We start from the raw sequence: 18,156 nt of genomic DNA on the forward strand, positions 1-18,156 counted from the left end.
CAATCTCCGCACCCTGCCTCATGCTGCCCACTCTGGCTCTGTAGGGAATCAACTGGCTTCAGATTAGGCCTAAGTCAAAGCCTATCTCTGAATTTGACCTTGAGCAACTTACTTCCATTTTTTGAGCCTCCAATTTCACGCCTGTGAGATGGTTGCTATGATGGTTCTTATGAACCCTCTCACGATTGCTGCGATTGGTCGGATGAGATAATGTAGAAATTCCTGGTGCCTAGTTTCCTGATCATCATCTCCTGATAAAGATTGCTTCGTAACTGCCTCCCACTTCAAGCATCCCCTCGAGTCGAAGCCCGAGAGAGCTGGAAGGGCAAAGTTAGACCAGCCCCTCCTGAAGGGATGGAGAAAACTGCCCAGAGCAGCTCACTGCAAGCTGGATAGACGTTCTTCACAATTCCTTCCTGCACCATCGATGTCCTCCCTCTGGGAGTGCAGTGGGCTCGTTCACCTCTGGGACTGGGCTTCCTTAAGTTCTGGAGACGTTCAGCTGTCACCTCCTCGTCCTCTTCAGCCTCCTCTCCGGGACTCCTGCCAGGCCCTGCTGGGAGCTTCCTACTTTGTCCTCTGTCTCCTCATTCCCGCTCGTATTTCTCATCCCTCTCTCTGCCCTGCACTCCGAGTGATTTCCCTGGCTATATCTTAGCCTGTGCATTGAGAAGACTACTTTTCCAATTGAATAACCGTACTTTTTATTTTTGCACTTCTATTAGTTTTAGACCTCCAGTGTCTTCACAAAAGTATATTCTTACTTCACAGATCCTGTTCCTTCTCTTATACTTTAAAGACCTGCTTTTTTTTTTTAATTGCTGTAATATATACCTAGCATTTACCATTTGACCTCTTTTTTTTTTTTTGGCCATGACACAGCATGTGGGATCTTAGTTCTCCGCCCAGGGATCAGACCCATACCCCCTGCATTGGAAGCACAGAGTCTTAACCACTGGACTGCCAGGACCATTTTAACCGTTTTGAAGTACACAGTTCAGTGGCATTGAGTATATTCAATTACTGTGCAGCCATCACCGTATCTATTCGAGTCCTCTTCTCTTGGGTACACATCCCAAATTGAAATTCCTGGGTCATAAAGTAATTTTATACTCTTTTCCACAGTGGCTGCACCATTTTAGTATCACCAGCACTGCACAGATGTTCCAATTTCTGCATGTGTTGGCCATCACTTGATGTTTTCTGTGTTTTGTTTTTTGGAGTTTTTTTGTAACAGCCATCCTAGTGGTATCTCAGATTTTGATTTGTATTTCCCTAATGAATAGTGATATTGGACATCTTCTCAATTACTTATGATCCATTTAGAGATAATCTTTAGAAAGATATCTAGTGAAGTCCTTTGCCCACCTTTGAATTGGCTTGTTTGTTTCTTCACTGTTGAGTTTGGGGAGCTCTTTATATATTCTGGCTATTTGTCGCTTATCAGATCTAGGATTTGCAAATATTTTCTCAAGTTCTCTTGCTTGCCTTTTTACTCTGTTGTTAGTGTCCTTTGATGTGCAGAAGCTCTTAATTTTAATGAGGTCCAACTTGTCTGTTTTTTCTTTTGTTGCCTATGCTTTTGGTATCATATCCAAGAAATCATTGCCAAATCCAATGTCATGAAGCTTTTCCGCTATGATTTCTTCAAAGAGTTTTACAGTCTGAGTTATGTTTAGGTCTGTAATCGATTTTGAGTTTATTTTTGCAGATGGTGTGAAGCCTAGTTAAGTCCCTTTCAGATTTCCCTAATGCCTCTCCTTCCTTGGGTGTGGTCTAATCCATTCCTGTGTCTGGAGTTTAGCACAGACTCTGGAGCCCAGCTATGTGGATTGGGGTCCCGCCTCCACTGTTTGCTAGCTGTGTGACTATGAGCAAGTTTCCCAACCTCTCTGTCCCTCCTTTTCCTCATCTATAAACTGGATGCATTGATCATAGTACCTGCCTCATAGTTTATTGTGAGGATTCATATTCCAAAAGCCCTCAAAAGGTCCCTAGCCCCTGTACAATGTTTAGTGGTGGAGGTCATTACTAACACTAATTGCGTTGGATTTCCTCTTGTAGATGGTATTCTTGACCTATGAGCCATCTTCACTGGAATAGCCTTCCACAGGGGAACCATTCCCAGGCACACACCAGGTTGTGAAGGTGTCCTCAGGGTTGGTTTCAAGGTTGTTTCTTGCAGGGTCCTTTTAGAAAAGAAGCCATCTGCTGGCTCCCTTGATGGAGGCATTACTTCCACTGTGGCTGACTATTCTCAGGTAGGCACTGATGCTGCAGCCCTTTGGGCATGGATGCGTTTTGAGTGCTCATATGGGCTCCCACTCACTGCTGCATGAGCCCTCCTTGTCTCCCAGGCATCTGAATAGTCCCTTTTCTTCTTTTCATCTCAGCTCTGTATTTTGCATTTTTAAAAATACTATATTTGACCCCAAATAGCCAAAGCAATCTTGAGAAAGAAGAACTAAGCTAGAGACACCACACTTCCTGATTTCAAACTTTATTACAAAGCTACAGTAAACACAACAGTCTGGTACTGACATAAAAACAGACACACAGATCAATGGAACGGAATAGAAAGGCCAGAAATAATCCCACACATATATGGTCAATATATTTATGACAGAAAAGTCAAGAATATACAATGAGGGAAGGATAGTGTCTTCAATAAATGGTGTTGAGAAAACTGGATGGCCGCATACAAAAGAATGAAACTGGACCCCTGTCTTATACCACAGACAAAAATCATCTCAAAGTGAATTAAGGGCTTCAAAGTAAGGCCTTGAACCATAAAAATCCTAGAAGAAAATACAGGGAGTAATCTCCTAGACATCAGTCTTAGCCAAGCTTGTTTTTAAATTTGACACCTAAAAGGCAACAAAAGCAAAAATCAACAAATGATTCTACATCAAACTACAAAGCTTATGCACAGCAAAAGAAGCCATCAACAAAATGAAAAGGCAACTCCCAGACTCAGAGAAAGTATTTGTAAATCATATACTATCTGATAAAGGGTTAAATATTAAACATACATGAAGAATTCATGGAAGTCCAAACAACTACAGAAAAAAATTTGATTTAAAAATGGGCAAGGATCTGAATAGACTTTTTTCAAAGAAGATTTACTGATGGCCAAGAAGTACATGAAAAGTTATACAACCTCACTCGTCATCAGGGAAATGCAAATCAAAACCACAATGAGACATCACCTCCCCCTCTTAGAATGGCTATTATCAAAAAGACAAGAACTATTAAGTGAGAGCAAGGATATGAAGAAAAGGGAACACTTGTGCACTGTTGGTGGGAATGTAAATTGGTGCAGCTACTTGGAAAACAGTATGGAGGTTTCTCAAAAAAAATTAAAAATAGATTACCATCAGTTCAATTCAGTTCAGTTCAGTTGCTCTGTTCAGTTCAGTTCAGTCATGTCCGACTCTTTTCAGCCCCACGGACTGCAGCATGCCAGGCCTCCCTGTCCATCGCCAACTCCTGGAGTTTACTCAAACTCATGTCCATTGAGTCGGTGAAGCCATCCAACCATTTTATCCTCTGTAGTCCCCTTCTCCTCCCTCTTTCAATCTTTCCCAGTGTCAGGATCTTTTCCAATGAGTCAGTTCTTCTCATCAGGTGGCCAAAGTATTGGAGTTTCAGCTTCAGCATCAGTCCTTCCAATGAATATTCAGAACTGATTTCCTTTAGGATGGACTGATTGGATCTCCTTGCAGTCCAAGGGACTCTCAAGAGTCTTCTCCAACACCCCAGTTCAAAAGCATCAATTCTTCAGTGCTCAGCTTTATAGTCCAACTCTCACATCCATAAATGACTACTGGAAAAACAATAGCTTTGACTAGACAGACCTTTGTCAGCAAACTGATGTCTCTGCTTTTTTGTATGCTGTCTAGATTGGTCATAGCTTTTCTTCCAAGGAGCAAGTGTCTTTTAATTTCATGGCTGCAGTGATTTTGGAGCCCCCAAAAATAAAGTCTGTCACTGTTTCCACTGTTTCTCCATCTATTTGCCATGAAGTGATGGGACCAGATGCCATGATCTTCGTTTTCTGAATGTTGAGTTTTAAGCCAACTTTTTCACTCACTTCTTTCACTTTCATCAAGAGGCTCTTTTAGTTCTTCTTCGCTTTCTGCCATAAGGGTGGTGTCATCTGCATATCTGAGGTTATTGATATTTCTCCTGGCAATCTTGATTCCAGCTTCTGCTTCATCCAACCCAGCATTTCTCATGGTGTACTCTGCATATAAGTTAAATAAGCAGGATGACAATATATGGCCTTAACATACTCCTTTCCCTATTTGGAACCAGTCTGTTGTTCCATGACCAGTTCTAACTGTTGCTTCCTGACCTGCATACAGATTTCTCAAGAGGCAGGTCAGGTGATCTGGTATTCTCATCTCTTTAAGAATTTTCCAGACTTTGTTGTGGTCCACAGAAAGGCTTTGGCATAGTTAATGAAGCAGAAGTAGATATTTTTCTGGAACTCTCTTGCTTTTTCGATGATCCAGCAGATGTTGGCAATTTGATCTCTGGTTCCTCTGCCTTTTCTAAAACCAGCTTGAACATCTGGATGCAATACTTGTACTTGGATGCAATCTCAAAAATGACAGAATGATCTCTGTTCATTTCCAAGGCAAACCATTCAATATCACGACCAGTAATGCTGAAGAAGCTGATGTTGAATGGTTCTGTGAAGACTTACAAGACCTTCTAGAACTAACACCCAAAAAAGATGTCCTTTTCCTTATAGGGGACTGGAATGCAAAAGTAGGAAGTCAAGAAACACCCGGAGTAACAGGCAAATTTGGCCTTGGAGTACAGAATGAGGTAGGGCAAAGGCTAATAGAGTTTTGCCAAGAGAACACATTGGTCATAGCAAACAATCTCATCCAACAACACAAGAGAAGACTCTACACATGGACATCACCAGATGGTCAATACTGAAATCAGATTGATTATATTCTCTGCAGCCAAAGATGGAGAAGCTCTATACAGTCAGCAAAAACAAGACCAGGAGCTTACTGTAGCTCAGATCATGAACTCCTTATTGACAAATTCAGACTTAAAGAAAATAGGGAAAACCACTAGACCATTCAGGTATGACCTATATCAAATACCTTACGATTACACAGTGGAAGTGACAAATAGATTCAAGGGATTAGATCTGATAGAGTGCCTGAAGAGCTACCATATAATACAGCAATCCCACTCCTGGGTATATATCCAAAGAAAATGAAATTACAGTCTTGATATCTGCACCCTCATGTTCATTGCAGCATTATTTACAATAGCTGAGATATGGAGACAGCCTAAGTGTCCACTGATGGAAATTAAAAATGTAACGCATACACACACACACGTGCATGTACACGCACAGGAATACTATTCCGCCATGTTAAAGCAGGCAAGCTTGCCATTTGCAACAGCATGGATGGAACTTCAGAGCATTATGCTAAGTGAAATAGGTCAGACAGAGACGGGCAAATACGGTATGATCTCATTTATATGCAGAATCTAAAATACAAAAATCTGCCCAGTGGCTCAGCAGTAAAGAATCTCCCTGCAAGGAAGGAGACACAGGAGATGTGGGTTCAATCCCTGAGTAAGGAAGATCCCCTGGAGGAGGAAATGGCAACCCACTCCAGTATTCTTGCCGGGGAAATCCCATAGACAGAGGAGCCTAAGGGCCTACAGTCCATGGGGTCGCAAAGAGTCAGACATGACTGAGCAACTGAGCACGCACAACAACAACAGTAAAAAAAAACCTAAAAACACCCCCAAACAAAACAAAACAAAATTGAACTCACAGATATAGAGATGGTGAATGCCAGAGGCAAGGGTGGGTGGGTGAAATGGGTGAAGGCAGTCGAAAAGTATAAACTTCTTGTTGCCAGAAAATTAAGTCCGGAGGGTGACGTGTATAGCATGAAGATAATAGTAACCAAATAATAACCAAGCAACCAAAACATACTGTTTTTTAAAATCCTGATAGATGGCCCCTTACCTTCTGTGCCTCCTGACAGCAAATGTATGGTCTAGGGCTCTCCCCTTGGGAAACAGGTGTAAGGACAGTGAAAGACAGGAGGAGCCCTGGGTCGATCATACTTCCCTCAAGAGAGAAAAAGGCCAAAAACTGAGAACATAAGCAGTCAAGTCAGAAGAGCATGGAAAGACAACTGTGCTTCCAGAATCCAGAGACCCAGAGAGGTCTTTTCCTTCCGTCTACCCATTCATCCATCCTCCCACTCACCTACTCAGAAGTAATGGCAGCCTGTGGAGGGAGGGGGTTCATCAATCCCTGGTCAAGATCAAGGGTGGCTCCAATGCCAGGGAGAAGTGACCAAGTAGAGTGGAACAAGCTCTGGTCTAGACATTAAGAGCCCTGGTTGTCCTTTTGGCTCTGCCACTGACCTGGTGTGTAGGTAGTATGGCTAGACCATTCTAGACCTCAGTCTCCTCACCTGTAAAGTGGGGACAGTTGGGCCAGAAGTTAGGTGGGGCCTTTCCCTTTCTGACATTCCGTGGCTGGCCCTTTAGCCCCTGATGTCACAATATGGAGCTGGACCGTGATTGGGCCACAGCCCCCTCCAGCTCTGCTGTTCTTTTGGTCATGGGAACAAGATGGACTTGCCCTGGACCTCCCCTACTTGTGCTCTTCTGTTGTGCCGTGGCTCAGAGTGACCAGGACTCAGGTGGGGCTACGACCCAAAGGAGCGTGGGGTCAGGCCCAGGGACCAGGCAGGGGCAGGCCCCTCCCAGGACAATTGATGCCCATCTCCTTCTCTGCAGACCAGCTCTACAATGAGACTATGGCAAAGGCCTTCCTGCAGTTTTACGACCGAACAGCCCAGGTTGTGTGGAACCAGTTCATGGAGGCCGCCTGGAACTATGTCACCAACATCACAAAGAAAAATCAAGAGGAGATGGTGTGGTACCACTTCCACCTCTGCCCCTTTGCCCTTTGTTCTTCTCAGGGGTCACGGTGCAGGGGTGCTGAGGGGCAAGGAATCACACCTTTTGCCACTCTTCCAGAGCTAGATGAGAGAGGGAAGCCCCAAAGCACATGTCGGAACAGACGTCAGGCTCCAGGCCTCCTGGAGCCCTGAAAGCTGTCTGGGTAGAACCTCTAGCTTCTTTTCTCTTGTAAATATCACCTGCTTGCTTTTAGGGAGCAGGTTCCCTCCCTTCTTGCTCTTAGCAAAGTTTCAATGACTCCAAACCCTTTAAAGGGGTTTTGAAGGAGGTTGTGGGGCTGGGCCCTGGAGTTCACTATGACACCCTCACCCTCTCCTTCACCCTCACACGACAAATGTGGTGACTGTCCTTCCAGCTGTACAAGGACGTGGAGAAGTCCCAGCACACGCTGTACTTTGGCACGCGGGCCCGCCTGTTTAAGGTCGCCAACTTCCAGGACTCGGATGTGAAGCGCATGCTGAGTAAGCTGCTGAACGTAGACAAGGCGGCCCTGCCCAAGGAGGAGCTCCGGGAGGTGATGGACAAGCCCCCAGGTCTCCAGGCACATGCTCCCCACCCCAGGGATGGGCAGGCCGCCGGGTGGGGAGCCGCCTGGGGCTGGAAAGAGGTTGGGGGAGGCAGGGCCAGAGCTTCCTCTGGGTGGGTGAGGGAGGTGAGCAGAGGCTAGTGGGAAGATGGGACGATGCCTTGGCCAGGCCTGCCTCTCCCAGCTGGTGGGACTAGTGCTGGGGGTGGGCCCATGGCTGCGGGCCTGCCCTGGGTGACACCTGTCCCCCCAGTACAACGAGATTCTGGCCTACATGGAGACCACGTACAGCATGGCCCAGGTCTGCCTGAATGAGGGGCCCTGCCTGCCCCTGGAGCCTGGTGAGCACCCGAGCCCACACCCACCCACCCGAGTCTCAGCACAGCCCGTTCCAGTAGTCTCCGGATTCCCACCTTCCTCCCAGCCCCAGCTGCACTTGGGAAGGGCTACCCACAGCAGGAGAGGGCAGGAGGCCGGGTGGAATGAGGTCCCACCTCGGCTCTTTTCTGGGTACAGACCTCGAAGAAGTCATGGCCACCTCCCGAGACCAGAAGGAGCTGCTGTGGGCCTGGCAGGGCTGGCGGGATGCTGTGGGTCGCCAGCTCCGCGTGACCTTTGAGCGCTACGTGCAGCTCAGCAACAAGGCTGCGAAGCTCAATGGTGAGGCCCCTCACCCCGCACCTGCCAGCCCATCCAGCTGGGCAGACTGCATCCTGCATGGGGCTCAGGGCAGCGCTGGGAAGGGTGGAGCCGAGTCTGGGTAGGGCCTGGAGACAGGAACCCTGAGTCCTGCCGCTGGGGAGTGCAGAGCAGGCTCACTCGTCGTGTGGATCCACAGACAGCAGCTGAGCACTACTCCTGGGGTGTGCCGTTGCCGGGGAGGGTCTGAGGATGCACAGGTGGAAAGACGGGGGAGGTGCCCACCCTCCCCGGGCTTACAGGCCTCTGGGAGACAGACGCTCATTTCCAGTCACCACCCAGGATAAGTGCTGAGAAGGATGGGGCTGCAGAGAGAGAAGAAGGGACCCTGTTTCAGTCAGGTGGGCGGGGAGGGCCTTGCTGACATTCATCCAAGGCCTGAAAGATGGAGCAAGCTGGGCAACAAGAAACCCTCGGGAGGATCTGAAGAAAGGCAGCCCGGGTGGGTGGGGCTCCAGGTGGAGAGAGGAGCAGACCCTGTCCCAGAAGATGCAGGCCCAGAGAATGCTCAGTGTGTGCTTTGCTAGGTGCCTTTCCATCCCACTCTCATCCTTTACGGGTGGTGACCTTGGGAGAGTGGTGTCTTTCCTGTTTGGCAGATAAAGACCTCGAGGATCTAGGAGGTCAGTTGGCTTCCCTAGCAGGTGCCTGGGTTTCCTGCCAGCCAGGCCAGGCTGAAGGGTGGGTGGGGGTCAACCCTGAGCCCCCTCCCCTGTCCTAGGTTACCAAGACATGGGGGCCTTGTGGCGGTCCACGTACGAGTCCGACTCGCTGCAGGAAGACCTGGAGCAGCTGTTCCAGGAGCTGCAGCCGCTCTACCTGAACCTGCACGCCTACGTGCGCAGGGCCCTCTACCGCTTCTATGGGCCCGAGCTCATCGACCTGAGGGGGCCCATCCCCGCCCACATCCTGGGTAAAGCCCCAGCTGGCGGCAGAGGCGGGCAGGTGGAGTAGGCCTCCCGAGCAGGCGCTCAGTCGGTGGGGAGAGACGGTCTCCCGCCTCCTCTTAACCCTGCCCCTCCTCTCCCAGGGAACATGTGGGCTCAGTCCTGGGTCAACATCTTAGACCTGGCGCTGCCCTTCCCGGAGAAGCCCCCTGAGGACATCACAAAGATCATGCAAGGCCAGGTCAGCACTTGGGCCCCGGTCTGCCCTGCCCACCCCACAGCCCCCGGGCAGGGTCCCACACGCTGCTTCTTCCCCACAGCACTGGAAGCCCGAGAAAATGTTCCAAGAGGCTGAAAAATTCTTCACCTCCATGGGGCTGCTTTCCACCCCTCCTGAGTTCTGGGAAAACTCCATGATGGAAAGGCCAACTGACGGGCGGGAGGTGGAGTGCCACGCGTCCGCCTGGGACTTCTACAACGGGAAGGACTTCAGGTGCTCACCCTGCGGCCGGTATCGCCCCCTTCCTCTTCTCCTTCTGCTCTCCACCTGTCTGCCTGTCTCAGCGGGGTGGCGGCCGGGGGTAGGGGGCGGTGAGCCGGCCACCTGGGGGAGATGAGTGTGGAAGCCAAGGGCCTGGCCCCTGCTCGGATGTGGCACCTGGAGTACCAAGAGCACAAGGCCCTGCTGGTCTCCAGCCCGACCGCCCAGTCCCTTTACAGAGCCTGAGTAGGGCAATGTCTCCCTCTCCCAGGGCATCCCCATGCTCCTTGACCCCTGCCCTTTAACCCTAGGATAAAGAAGTGCACCGAAGTGACTATAGAGGACCTGCTGTCCATCTTCCACCAGATGGGCCACATCCAGTACTTCCTGCAGTACAAGAACCTCTCGGTGATCTTCCGCGCAGGCGCCAACCCAGCCTTCGAGGAGGCTGTGGGGTCGGTGGTCACCCTCTCAGCCTCCTCCCACAAGCACCTGCTCAACAGAGGCCTGCTCAGCCGACAGCACCAGGACAAAGGTGATGGGGACCAGAAGGATCCCAGGCCTGGGGCCCCCGGGGCAAGGCCTAAGGGAGGCGGGACCAGAGCCGCCTCCTGACTGTCCCCTGCTTTCCCCAGAGGAGGAGGTCAATTTCCTGATGAGCATTGCCCTGGAGAAGATCGCCTTCATCCCCTTCGCCTACCTGATGGACCTGTTTCGCTGGAAGGTCTTTGATGGCACCATCGAGAAGGACGTGTACAACCAGGAGTGGTGGAACCTCAGGTGGGGAGGACCACCATTCGGGCCCCTCTGGCCACACCTGGACCAGGGTGGGCTTTTGGGGCAGCCTCAAGGGGACCGCCTGCTATCAAAGGGCACCACCGTCTCGCCTCCGGGGGCAGAGCTGGGCGTGTGACGCTGCTAATCTGCAGCCACGGGGAAGCCCTGGGGTGGCATTGGCTGTCTTGTCACCAGACGAAAGTATTCCTGCTGAAGTGGGTAGGGCCGGAGCGTGGGTCTTGGGGGATTGTGTCGAATCTGGCTCCAGCACTCAGCAGTCTCGTAGCCCCTCGAGGGATCCCTGGAGGCCGGCAAGCTCGCACGGTGGTTGCACTTGGGCCCTCCAAGAATGGGATGCTGACCACCAGGCAGGCCTTCCTGCTCCTCCCCTCCCTTCTCTGCCTCCCAGTGGGGCCAGCAGAGCGGGTGTTTGGGGTCTGAGCTCTTTCCTTCCGGTGGAGAGTCCTTATATGACAAGGGCAAGCCCACTGCCCCCTTTCCTATTATCCTGACACACACACATACACAGACACACACACCTGTCTCTGACTGTGTTCCAGGCCTGTCTGTGGGCGGAACTGGCGGTGAAGGAGCCCCCCAGCAGTCGGGCAGCATCAGTCTTGAGTGAGGGGCACCCGTGTCCATCCCATCACCGACCCCTGGCTGTTAGATTGGATAATAATTGCGCGTGCACAAGGCTTCCCCTTCTCCACCAATTCTCAGACCCACCAGCTCAGGTCTGCTGGCCACAGGCACTCCTGGAGGGCCCACCAGTTCTGCATCAGGCCCTTAGGCTGACTTGAGCCTTTACAATGACCCATGGCCACTCTCAGAGGAAGAACAGGTGCCCAGCCTGCGGTCACACTGCCACCCAGGGATGGCAGAGCAGGCTGCCCCTCCCTTTGTCCTCTCACCCTCCGACTCCCACCCCAAATTCAGGACTGGACCTCACTGGGGGGATTGGGAGAGTCTTAACCTTGTGCCCCCTCCAAAGGCACCCCCACCAGCCATCTGGACTGAGGGAGGTCACCCCCTTTCCTCAGCCACGCCCACCACCCCCTGAGTGATGGAAACCGGAGGCTGAGGGAGGGGGTAATTCCCTGGTCCTCGAACAGAACCTCGTGGATGAGAGAGGAGCTTCCCCGTGAAGACTGTGCAGGGCTCCAGTGGGTCAACGTGAAACGACGAGCTTTTCCATAGACTTCGTCCACCCCAAAGATGGCTCACGTTATGCCCATTTCACAGACAACACTTTACAAGCAGGCTCGGTAACAATCAACTTTCCCACAGTCACACAGCTCAGAGGGGCAAAGCCAGCAGTTACCGGGGTCTGCCCGCGACTCTGCCGTGTCCTGCTACCAACTCCCTGATCTCTAAGCCTCGGTTTTCCTCCATACCACAGGGATGGTGCTGTGTTTTCTTCTCAGCACTTCTTACCAGATGAAACCACTTGGTTGGTTGGTCCATGGCCGTCCCCCATCGTTAGGATGAAAGCAGGGACCTTGCCTAGCCCGTTCCCTCCCGTGTCCCCAGAGCCAGGATAGAGTTGAGGGAGCCGGTGTGGAGAACTCGGCACAGTTCCTGCAGAGAGGACATGCTCGATGTTAACTCCTGTAATTGTTTAATTCTGTGATTCCCAATCCCATGTGTTTTCAACTCATTTATTTAATCAATAAAATGCATTAAGTGTCCTCCTCATGCCAAGTCGCTTTGACAGCTGTGCAAATGCTCCAGAAGGAAAAGGGCTCTGGAAATCTTACCAGGTGGCACTTTCAAGCCCCCGATTAACACCGCCCCCAGGTTGAAATACCAGGGCCTGTGCCCTCCCATCCCTCGGACGGAGGAGGACTTTGATCCAGGCGCCAAGTTTCACATCTCTGCCAGCTTGCCCTACATACGGTAAGGTCTGGGCCACTCCAGCAGAACCGGCCTGGGGGCTGGGGGTTCGGGGACACAGGACCCAGGTGGAGGATTTTCAGGAAGGCCCCAGACCCAAATGTCCTCCCCCTGCACGCCTCCCCACCTCCTCCTGTCAGACGGCACATTCTCCTGAGGGCCTTGTCCTGAACACACTGCTTTCACATCAGCTCCCCTGTGGAGGGCAGCGTGATGGGAAAGCGTGTCTGCTGTCCTGAAAGGTGAGCAGGAGGGGGGAGGGGCTCATGAGTCCAGAAGGTTAGGAAGGAGAGATCTGCAGCATCCCAGGACCAGCCTCCCTGACAGTGACCACTGACCCGAGCCCACCCCTGCCACGCCCCCAGCCGGCCTCACCTTCTCTCCCCAGGTACTTTCTCAGCCTCGTGCTCCAATTCCAGTTCCATGAAGCACTCTGCAAGGCCTCAGGCCACATGGGGCCGCTGCACCGCTGTGACATCTATAACTCCAAGGAGGCTGGGAAGCTCCTGGAGTGAGTGCCCTCCCCCTTCCCTTGTCCTTCCCTAACCTTGCTGGAAGCTGGGCTTCTCTGCTCACCTGGCTCCACCCCAGGACCCCTGCACAGCGCTTCTGTTCTAGTGGAAGTTCTTCCCTCTGTCAGACTATGAGAGACTACAGAGTCTGAGAGACTACAGTGTCTCCCGTGTTAATCAAAGCCCATTTCCTCTTATGTAGCCCCTGTGGTCAGAGAGATGGTTTAGCCCCTGCTGCTAACATGCACACACACGCATGCATGCATGCACGCACTTGTTCACGTTGTCAATAAATCGAACTGTCCCAGATGGGAAGCCAGTGTTGGGGTCTCGCCTCTGCCTCCATCTTCCGTCTGAATCCCCTTATTCTTTCCCTGCAAGGTGCCTGCCTAGCTTCTCAGCAGCACTTGATGCGCCCTGGAGTGCACTCTGCTTTGCCTGTCTTTTCTCGGACGTGCCTGAACCCAGTTCCCAGGCTGATCCGGGTTGCTTTTGCACCAGCCTCTTGGCCCACTCTGATCAGCTTGTGGTCTACTTTGACCCCCCACCCGCAGTCTCTTTTCCCCGCTCTTGGTGTCTAGCCCATCCTTTCCATCCCTGCCCCTGTGGTGCAAGTTTCTGGCCCTGAAGGAAACCTGGAGCCGGGTGAGAGGCTGACCTGGGCTGGAAGCCTTTACTTCCACAGGCTGGCTCTCTAACAAGCACTCTTACAGTGCTTCACATTAGCAGTTCATAACTTGCAAAGTGGATTTTATTATCCACATTTCATAAATGATGAAACTGAAGCTCAGAGAGGTATAATTGCATGTTGCTGATCTAGGAAGTGGCAGAATCATGCTTTGAGCCCCAAAGTGACTCTAGAACACATTATCTTCCACCCTGTCGCTTCCATCAGTTATAAAGGATGCTGTTCTGGTGAAGCTAGACCTGGGTCCTCTGGTCCCAAGATCAGCACTCCAGTCTCCAGGATATGGAGCCCACCCCACTGACATAATCTTTTTCTCATTGCATTTCAACTGATTTCAGTAGGTCCATTACCATAATCGGTCAAGGTCATGTTGAGTTTTATTCCTGGTTTCCCAGAGGATGAACAAAGCCACTATGTAGTATCCTAATAATTATCCACAATAATTTAGCATCCTTTGAAAATGTAATGAGCATGTTTGTGATTCCACCATGCAGCTTGTCAGTACCCATGAGGCCAGACAGAGTTGCGAGACTGATCCTTGCCTTTGCTCCCAGGAGGGCTGCACTTGACATGCCTTCTTGTCTCCCTAGTCTATTTGCTCTTTCATCTTTTCATACTCCTGGGATTTATTCTAGCCAACTGCCCAGGTTTGAGCTTCTCAGAATGTGTGGCACAGAAGGGGCCTCTCAGCTCCCTGCGTTCATGTCTCTGGGTACCCATCATTTACTCACTCAGCAAACATTTACCTGTGCACGTGCCAAACAGCCTGCCCTGCGTCCAGCAGGGGGCAATGGGCCACAGGATAAACCAATAACCATACGCCAAGAAAGGAGCTGGTGCATCAAGAAAGGAATTTGGTGAACATGCAAAGAGGGTAAGGAGGTCTTGCCAGGGGACCAAGGAGGGAACTCTGTCCCTCAGTGCAAGAGTACAAGAAATAGCAGACTTCCGTTTTCCATACATCAACTCTTTTTAAAAAACACACTTTAATATTCATTGGATATTTCCAAGAGTACTCTTAAGTTTGTTTTTTTTTAAAATAATTTTATATTTTTGGCTGTGCTGACATGTTAGCCTGCTGCTCAGGCTATTTCTCCAGTTGTGGGGAACGAGGGGCTACTCTCCAGTTGTGGAGATTGGGCTTCTCATTGCCATGGTTTCTCCTGTAGCGAAGCCTGGGCTCTAGGTGCTCAGGCTTCAGGAGGTGTGACACGTGGACTCAGTAGTTGTGGCTCCTGTGTCCGAGAGCACAGGCTCAGTAGTTGTGACCCACAGGCTTAGTTGCTCCATAACATGACGGGATCTTCCAGGACCAGGGATCAAACCCGTGTCTCTTGCACTGGCAGGCAGATTCTTTACCACTGAGCCATGAGGGAAGTCCAACATCAACTCACTTTTGACTGAGCCTTTATCCCACTTGATCAGTGAGACATTTGACCTCAGTCTTTCTCATCATTTCCCTACCCCTCTCCACCCAGGACATATAGGCTCCCAGGGTCTGACTTGGTACCAAAGCATGCCGAGGACTTGCCAGTCATCTCTAGGCCTTTTGTGGAAGAATGGGGCAGGCAAGCACTTGCAGGCGAGCAGGGGAAGGGCAAGATTCTTGGCTGCTCTTTTGCCTAATCTAATAGAGTTTAAAACTTGATTTTGCTACTTTTGACTCATCTTCCTAAGTGTGATCACCCTGGGGCAGCCTCTAGGTTGGTGCCACTGGGAATAGAAGGTAGAAGTGGCCTTGGTCCAAGTTCCCAAATTCCCCTGGCTCACTCAGCCAGCCGTGAGGGCCTGATCCTGCCCACGGGCCCATTTCTGCCACCCTGAAGTTGAGGGCTCCAGGCAGTGCCCAGCTGTCAGCTTTGCAAGTCTCACGTGCTGCCTGTACCAAACCTCTGTCCCACCCAGCCTGAAGGACTGTTTCTGAGTAGGCAGACTCAGTGGTTGAGACTTCCCCACCAGGTCCTTCCTTTTTCGCAGTACCTGCCACTTGATAAAATCCTCTTACCTAAAAGTAGTTATGGGGTTTCGCTTGGTTTTTTTCATTTCTATCTTGATGACTTTTCTCCTCCATTTCTCTAGGATCCTAACTACATTTTCCCCCAGTGGTCTCTGCCATGCATGGATCTACTGACCTTTAGTTTCCCCACCTTATTCTTTCCCAGTTGTTTATTAAGCAGTGTATATAAGACTTTGCAAGCTACAAAGCCCTTTTTGCTGCCATTATGTGTCTTCATCCTCACCACAGTGAAATGCAGGTATTAATGGGGGCCGGTTTTACTGATGAAGAAGCTGAGGCTGAGAGAGGTTAAGTTGATCGTCTGTGGCTGTGCAGCCCATAACTAGCACTGCTGGTTCTTGAACCTGAGTCTTGATGGCCTAGATTTCATACTCTAGGCCTCTGGGCCTCTCAGCCCCACCTCTCTCCAGGTCAGATCGGGGAAGCAGGTTGAGAAGTATCACATACACCTCCTGCTGCCTCTGCGGGGGACACTGGGGTAGAGGAGCCTGGAGCCCTGGCTGCAGCGCACACTGTCCCCCTACCTGAGTGCCTGGGCCAAGCCTAAGGCTAGACCCCCTGCCACCGATCACTGGATGAGCCTCGAGGCAGCTGACAGTTCTGCAGTGCCGCAGGCAGTGCACAGAACACATCCCATGCTTGCAATCTTGCTAATCCTCCCAAACACTCCCTGGGAGACCAGAAGGGACAGAGCACCTCATGGGAAAGAGTGTTTCATGAATTTAGGCTTATTTGAGTCCAGGATAATAATAATCCTCAAGGTGGTAGTACTAGTAATAATAATAATAGTAATCAGACATTTATTGCCTACCTAATTATGCTCCCAGAATTGTGTTTATTTGGTCAACACAACCACCCTAAGAGGTAGGTACTGTTATTTTCTCCATTTTATGGATATGGAAATTGAGATTCAGAAAGGTTAAGTACTTGCCCAAGGTCCCACAGCTGAGTCACAGGGTCAAGAATCAAACACAGTTGAGTATTATTTCAAAGTTTGAGATTTCTTTTTCTTTTTTTTTAACTGGAGGATAATTGTTTTACATTATTGTGTTGGCCTCTTCCATACAGAGCTTGTGATTTTACCCATTATGCTGAACATCTGTTGGGAGAGTCTGGCTAGCAAAGTCAGACTCTAAAGGTGGGGCTGGGCATACTGAGGGGTCCCAGCAGCATCAACCAATGCCCCCACACAGCCTCACAGCTGTACTTACACTCCCAGGGATGTCCTGAAGCTGGGCTCAAGCAAGCCCTGGCCGGAGGTCCTGGAGAAGATGACTGGGGAGACCAAGGTGTCTACAAAGGCCCTCATGACCTACTTCAAGCCCCTGCTGAACTGGCTGGTCACTGAGAACGTGCGGCAGGGGGAGATACTGGGCTGGCCAGACTTCAGCTGTTCCTTTGAAGGTTTGATGATCTGACCCTTGTCCTACCTCTGTTCCAGCTCCAGGCCCGACCCTAGCCTGCTTTGGGCCAGCCCCTACCACAGCCCAGCCTTCACCCCTCGCCCATCAAGGAACTTGCAGTGTGACCCTCTCTGTACCTGATACAGCCTCGGCCAAGACCACAGCCCATGCCCCAGCCACTGGCTCGGAGGCTTCCTTGCCTACTGTCCAGCTAGACTTCAGGGTGGATCTGAGCACACGGGGTGGGCATCTGACCTCCTGACCCTGCATGGAGCCACTGCTGGGCTCCATGGGGTACATGGCCCTACCTGTGCCATCTGCTCCCCCTCCTCCTGCTCCTCTTTCCTACCCTCCTTCCAGGGCCAGGCCCTCATCTTTGGAAGGCAGGTGCCAGAGGCTAGGGAGAATGCCTGTGGCCATCAGATCCCGTCTGGTCACCATGAGGCACCCTCCCCAGCTCCACCTGCTCCATGCATTTCCTGTGTCTTCCACAGAAAGAGAAACAAGCAGGGCAGCATTCCTGGGGATGGAGCTGAACACTGACCAGGTCAAATCCTGGCAGTGGACGCTGCTGGCCCTGAGCTTTGTCATGTTACTGGCAGTCCTGCTGCTGGGCCGCAGGCTGTACACCCTGGAAAAAAGCTCACTGACCCAAGACACCAGTACACAAGACACCCGGTCACAGGGCACCCAGTCACAGATCCCCAGATCACAGGACGCCAGTGCCATCAAGCCAGCATCCAAAACCTACTTTCTGGGCATAGCCATGGAGCCCCACCAAGTTGTCAAGAGACAGTGGATGCTGCTGGGCCTCTGCCTCCTCCTGACGCTGGGCTCCATTGGCCTCATCATTCGGATTTTCACACAGCACAACAGGAAGCCTCCGTGGATGAGAGATGAATGGGAGAGCTGGGACTAGACGCCAGTGCAACTGGTGAGGTTTGAGGGCAGAAGGAGGGTGGCCAAATGAAGAGGGGGAGGGGGAGGGGACTGCTTGCCTACATAGCACCCAACTGCTATTGGGTGCAACCATGGCAGATCTGGGTATATGGGCAGTTGTGCGTTTGTATGTGAGGCCGTGTGCATGGGTGACTGGGTGATTCCATGTCTGCCCTGGGTTCCAGACCAGCTGCCTTCTCCTGGGGTTCAGGATCCATAGTTTTAGTGACCCAAGGGCTGTGTCCCTCCAAACCAGCCCCTCACCCCAAAACTGGTTCTTTACATAATGTTTTCTTCAGAAATTCTACTGTGGGGCTGGACAGGGGCTGCAATGCCCAAGGAGTATC

The 18,156-nt window shown here is 51.2% G+C and overlaps 1 protein-coding gene across 1 annotated transcript; it reads left to right on the plus strand.

Annotated features, from left to right (window-relative positions):
• The first annotated feature begins 6,776 nt into the window (after positions 1-6,776).
• On the plus strand, positions 6,777-17,789 carry LOC138083668 (angiotensin-converting enzyme-like protein Ace3). Its single transcript, XM_068977493.1, has 13 exons — positions 6,777-6,935; positions 7,340-7,498; positions 7,764-7,851; positions 8,027-8,170; positions 8,931-9,122; positions 9,240-9,337; positions 9,417-9,589; positions 9,889-10,112; positions 10,213-10,357; positions 12,155-12,253; positions 12,639-12,761; positions 16,687-16,871; positions 17,365-17,789. Exons 1-13 carry the CDS (start codon positions 6,777-6,779, stop codon positions 17,787-17,789), a joined length of 2,214 nt encoding a protein of 737 aa, XP_068833594.1.
• Positions 17,790-18,156: the final 367 nt, after the last annotated feature.

This window comes from Capricornis sumatraensis, chromosome 8, assembly GCF_032405125.1.
Source record: "Capricornis sumatraensis isolate serow.1 chromosome 8, serow.2, whole genome shotgun sequence".
Lineage (NCBI taxonomy): Eukaryota > Metazoa > Chordata > Mammalia > Artiodactyla > Bovidae > Capricornis > Capricornis sumatraensis.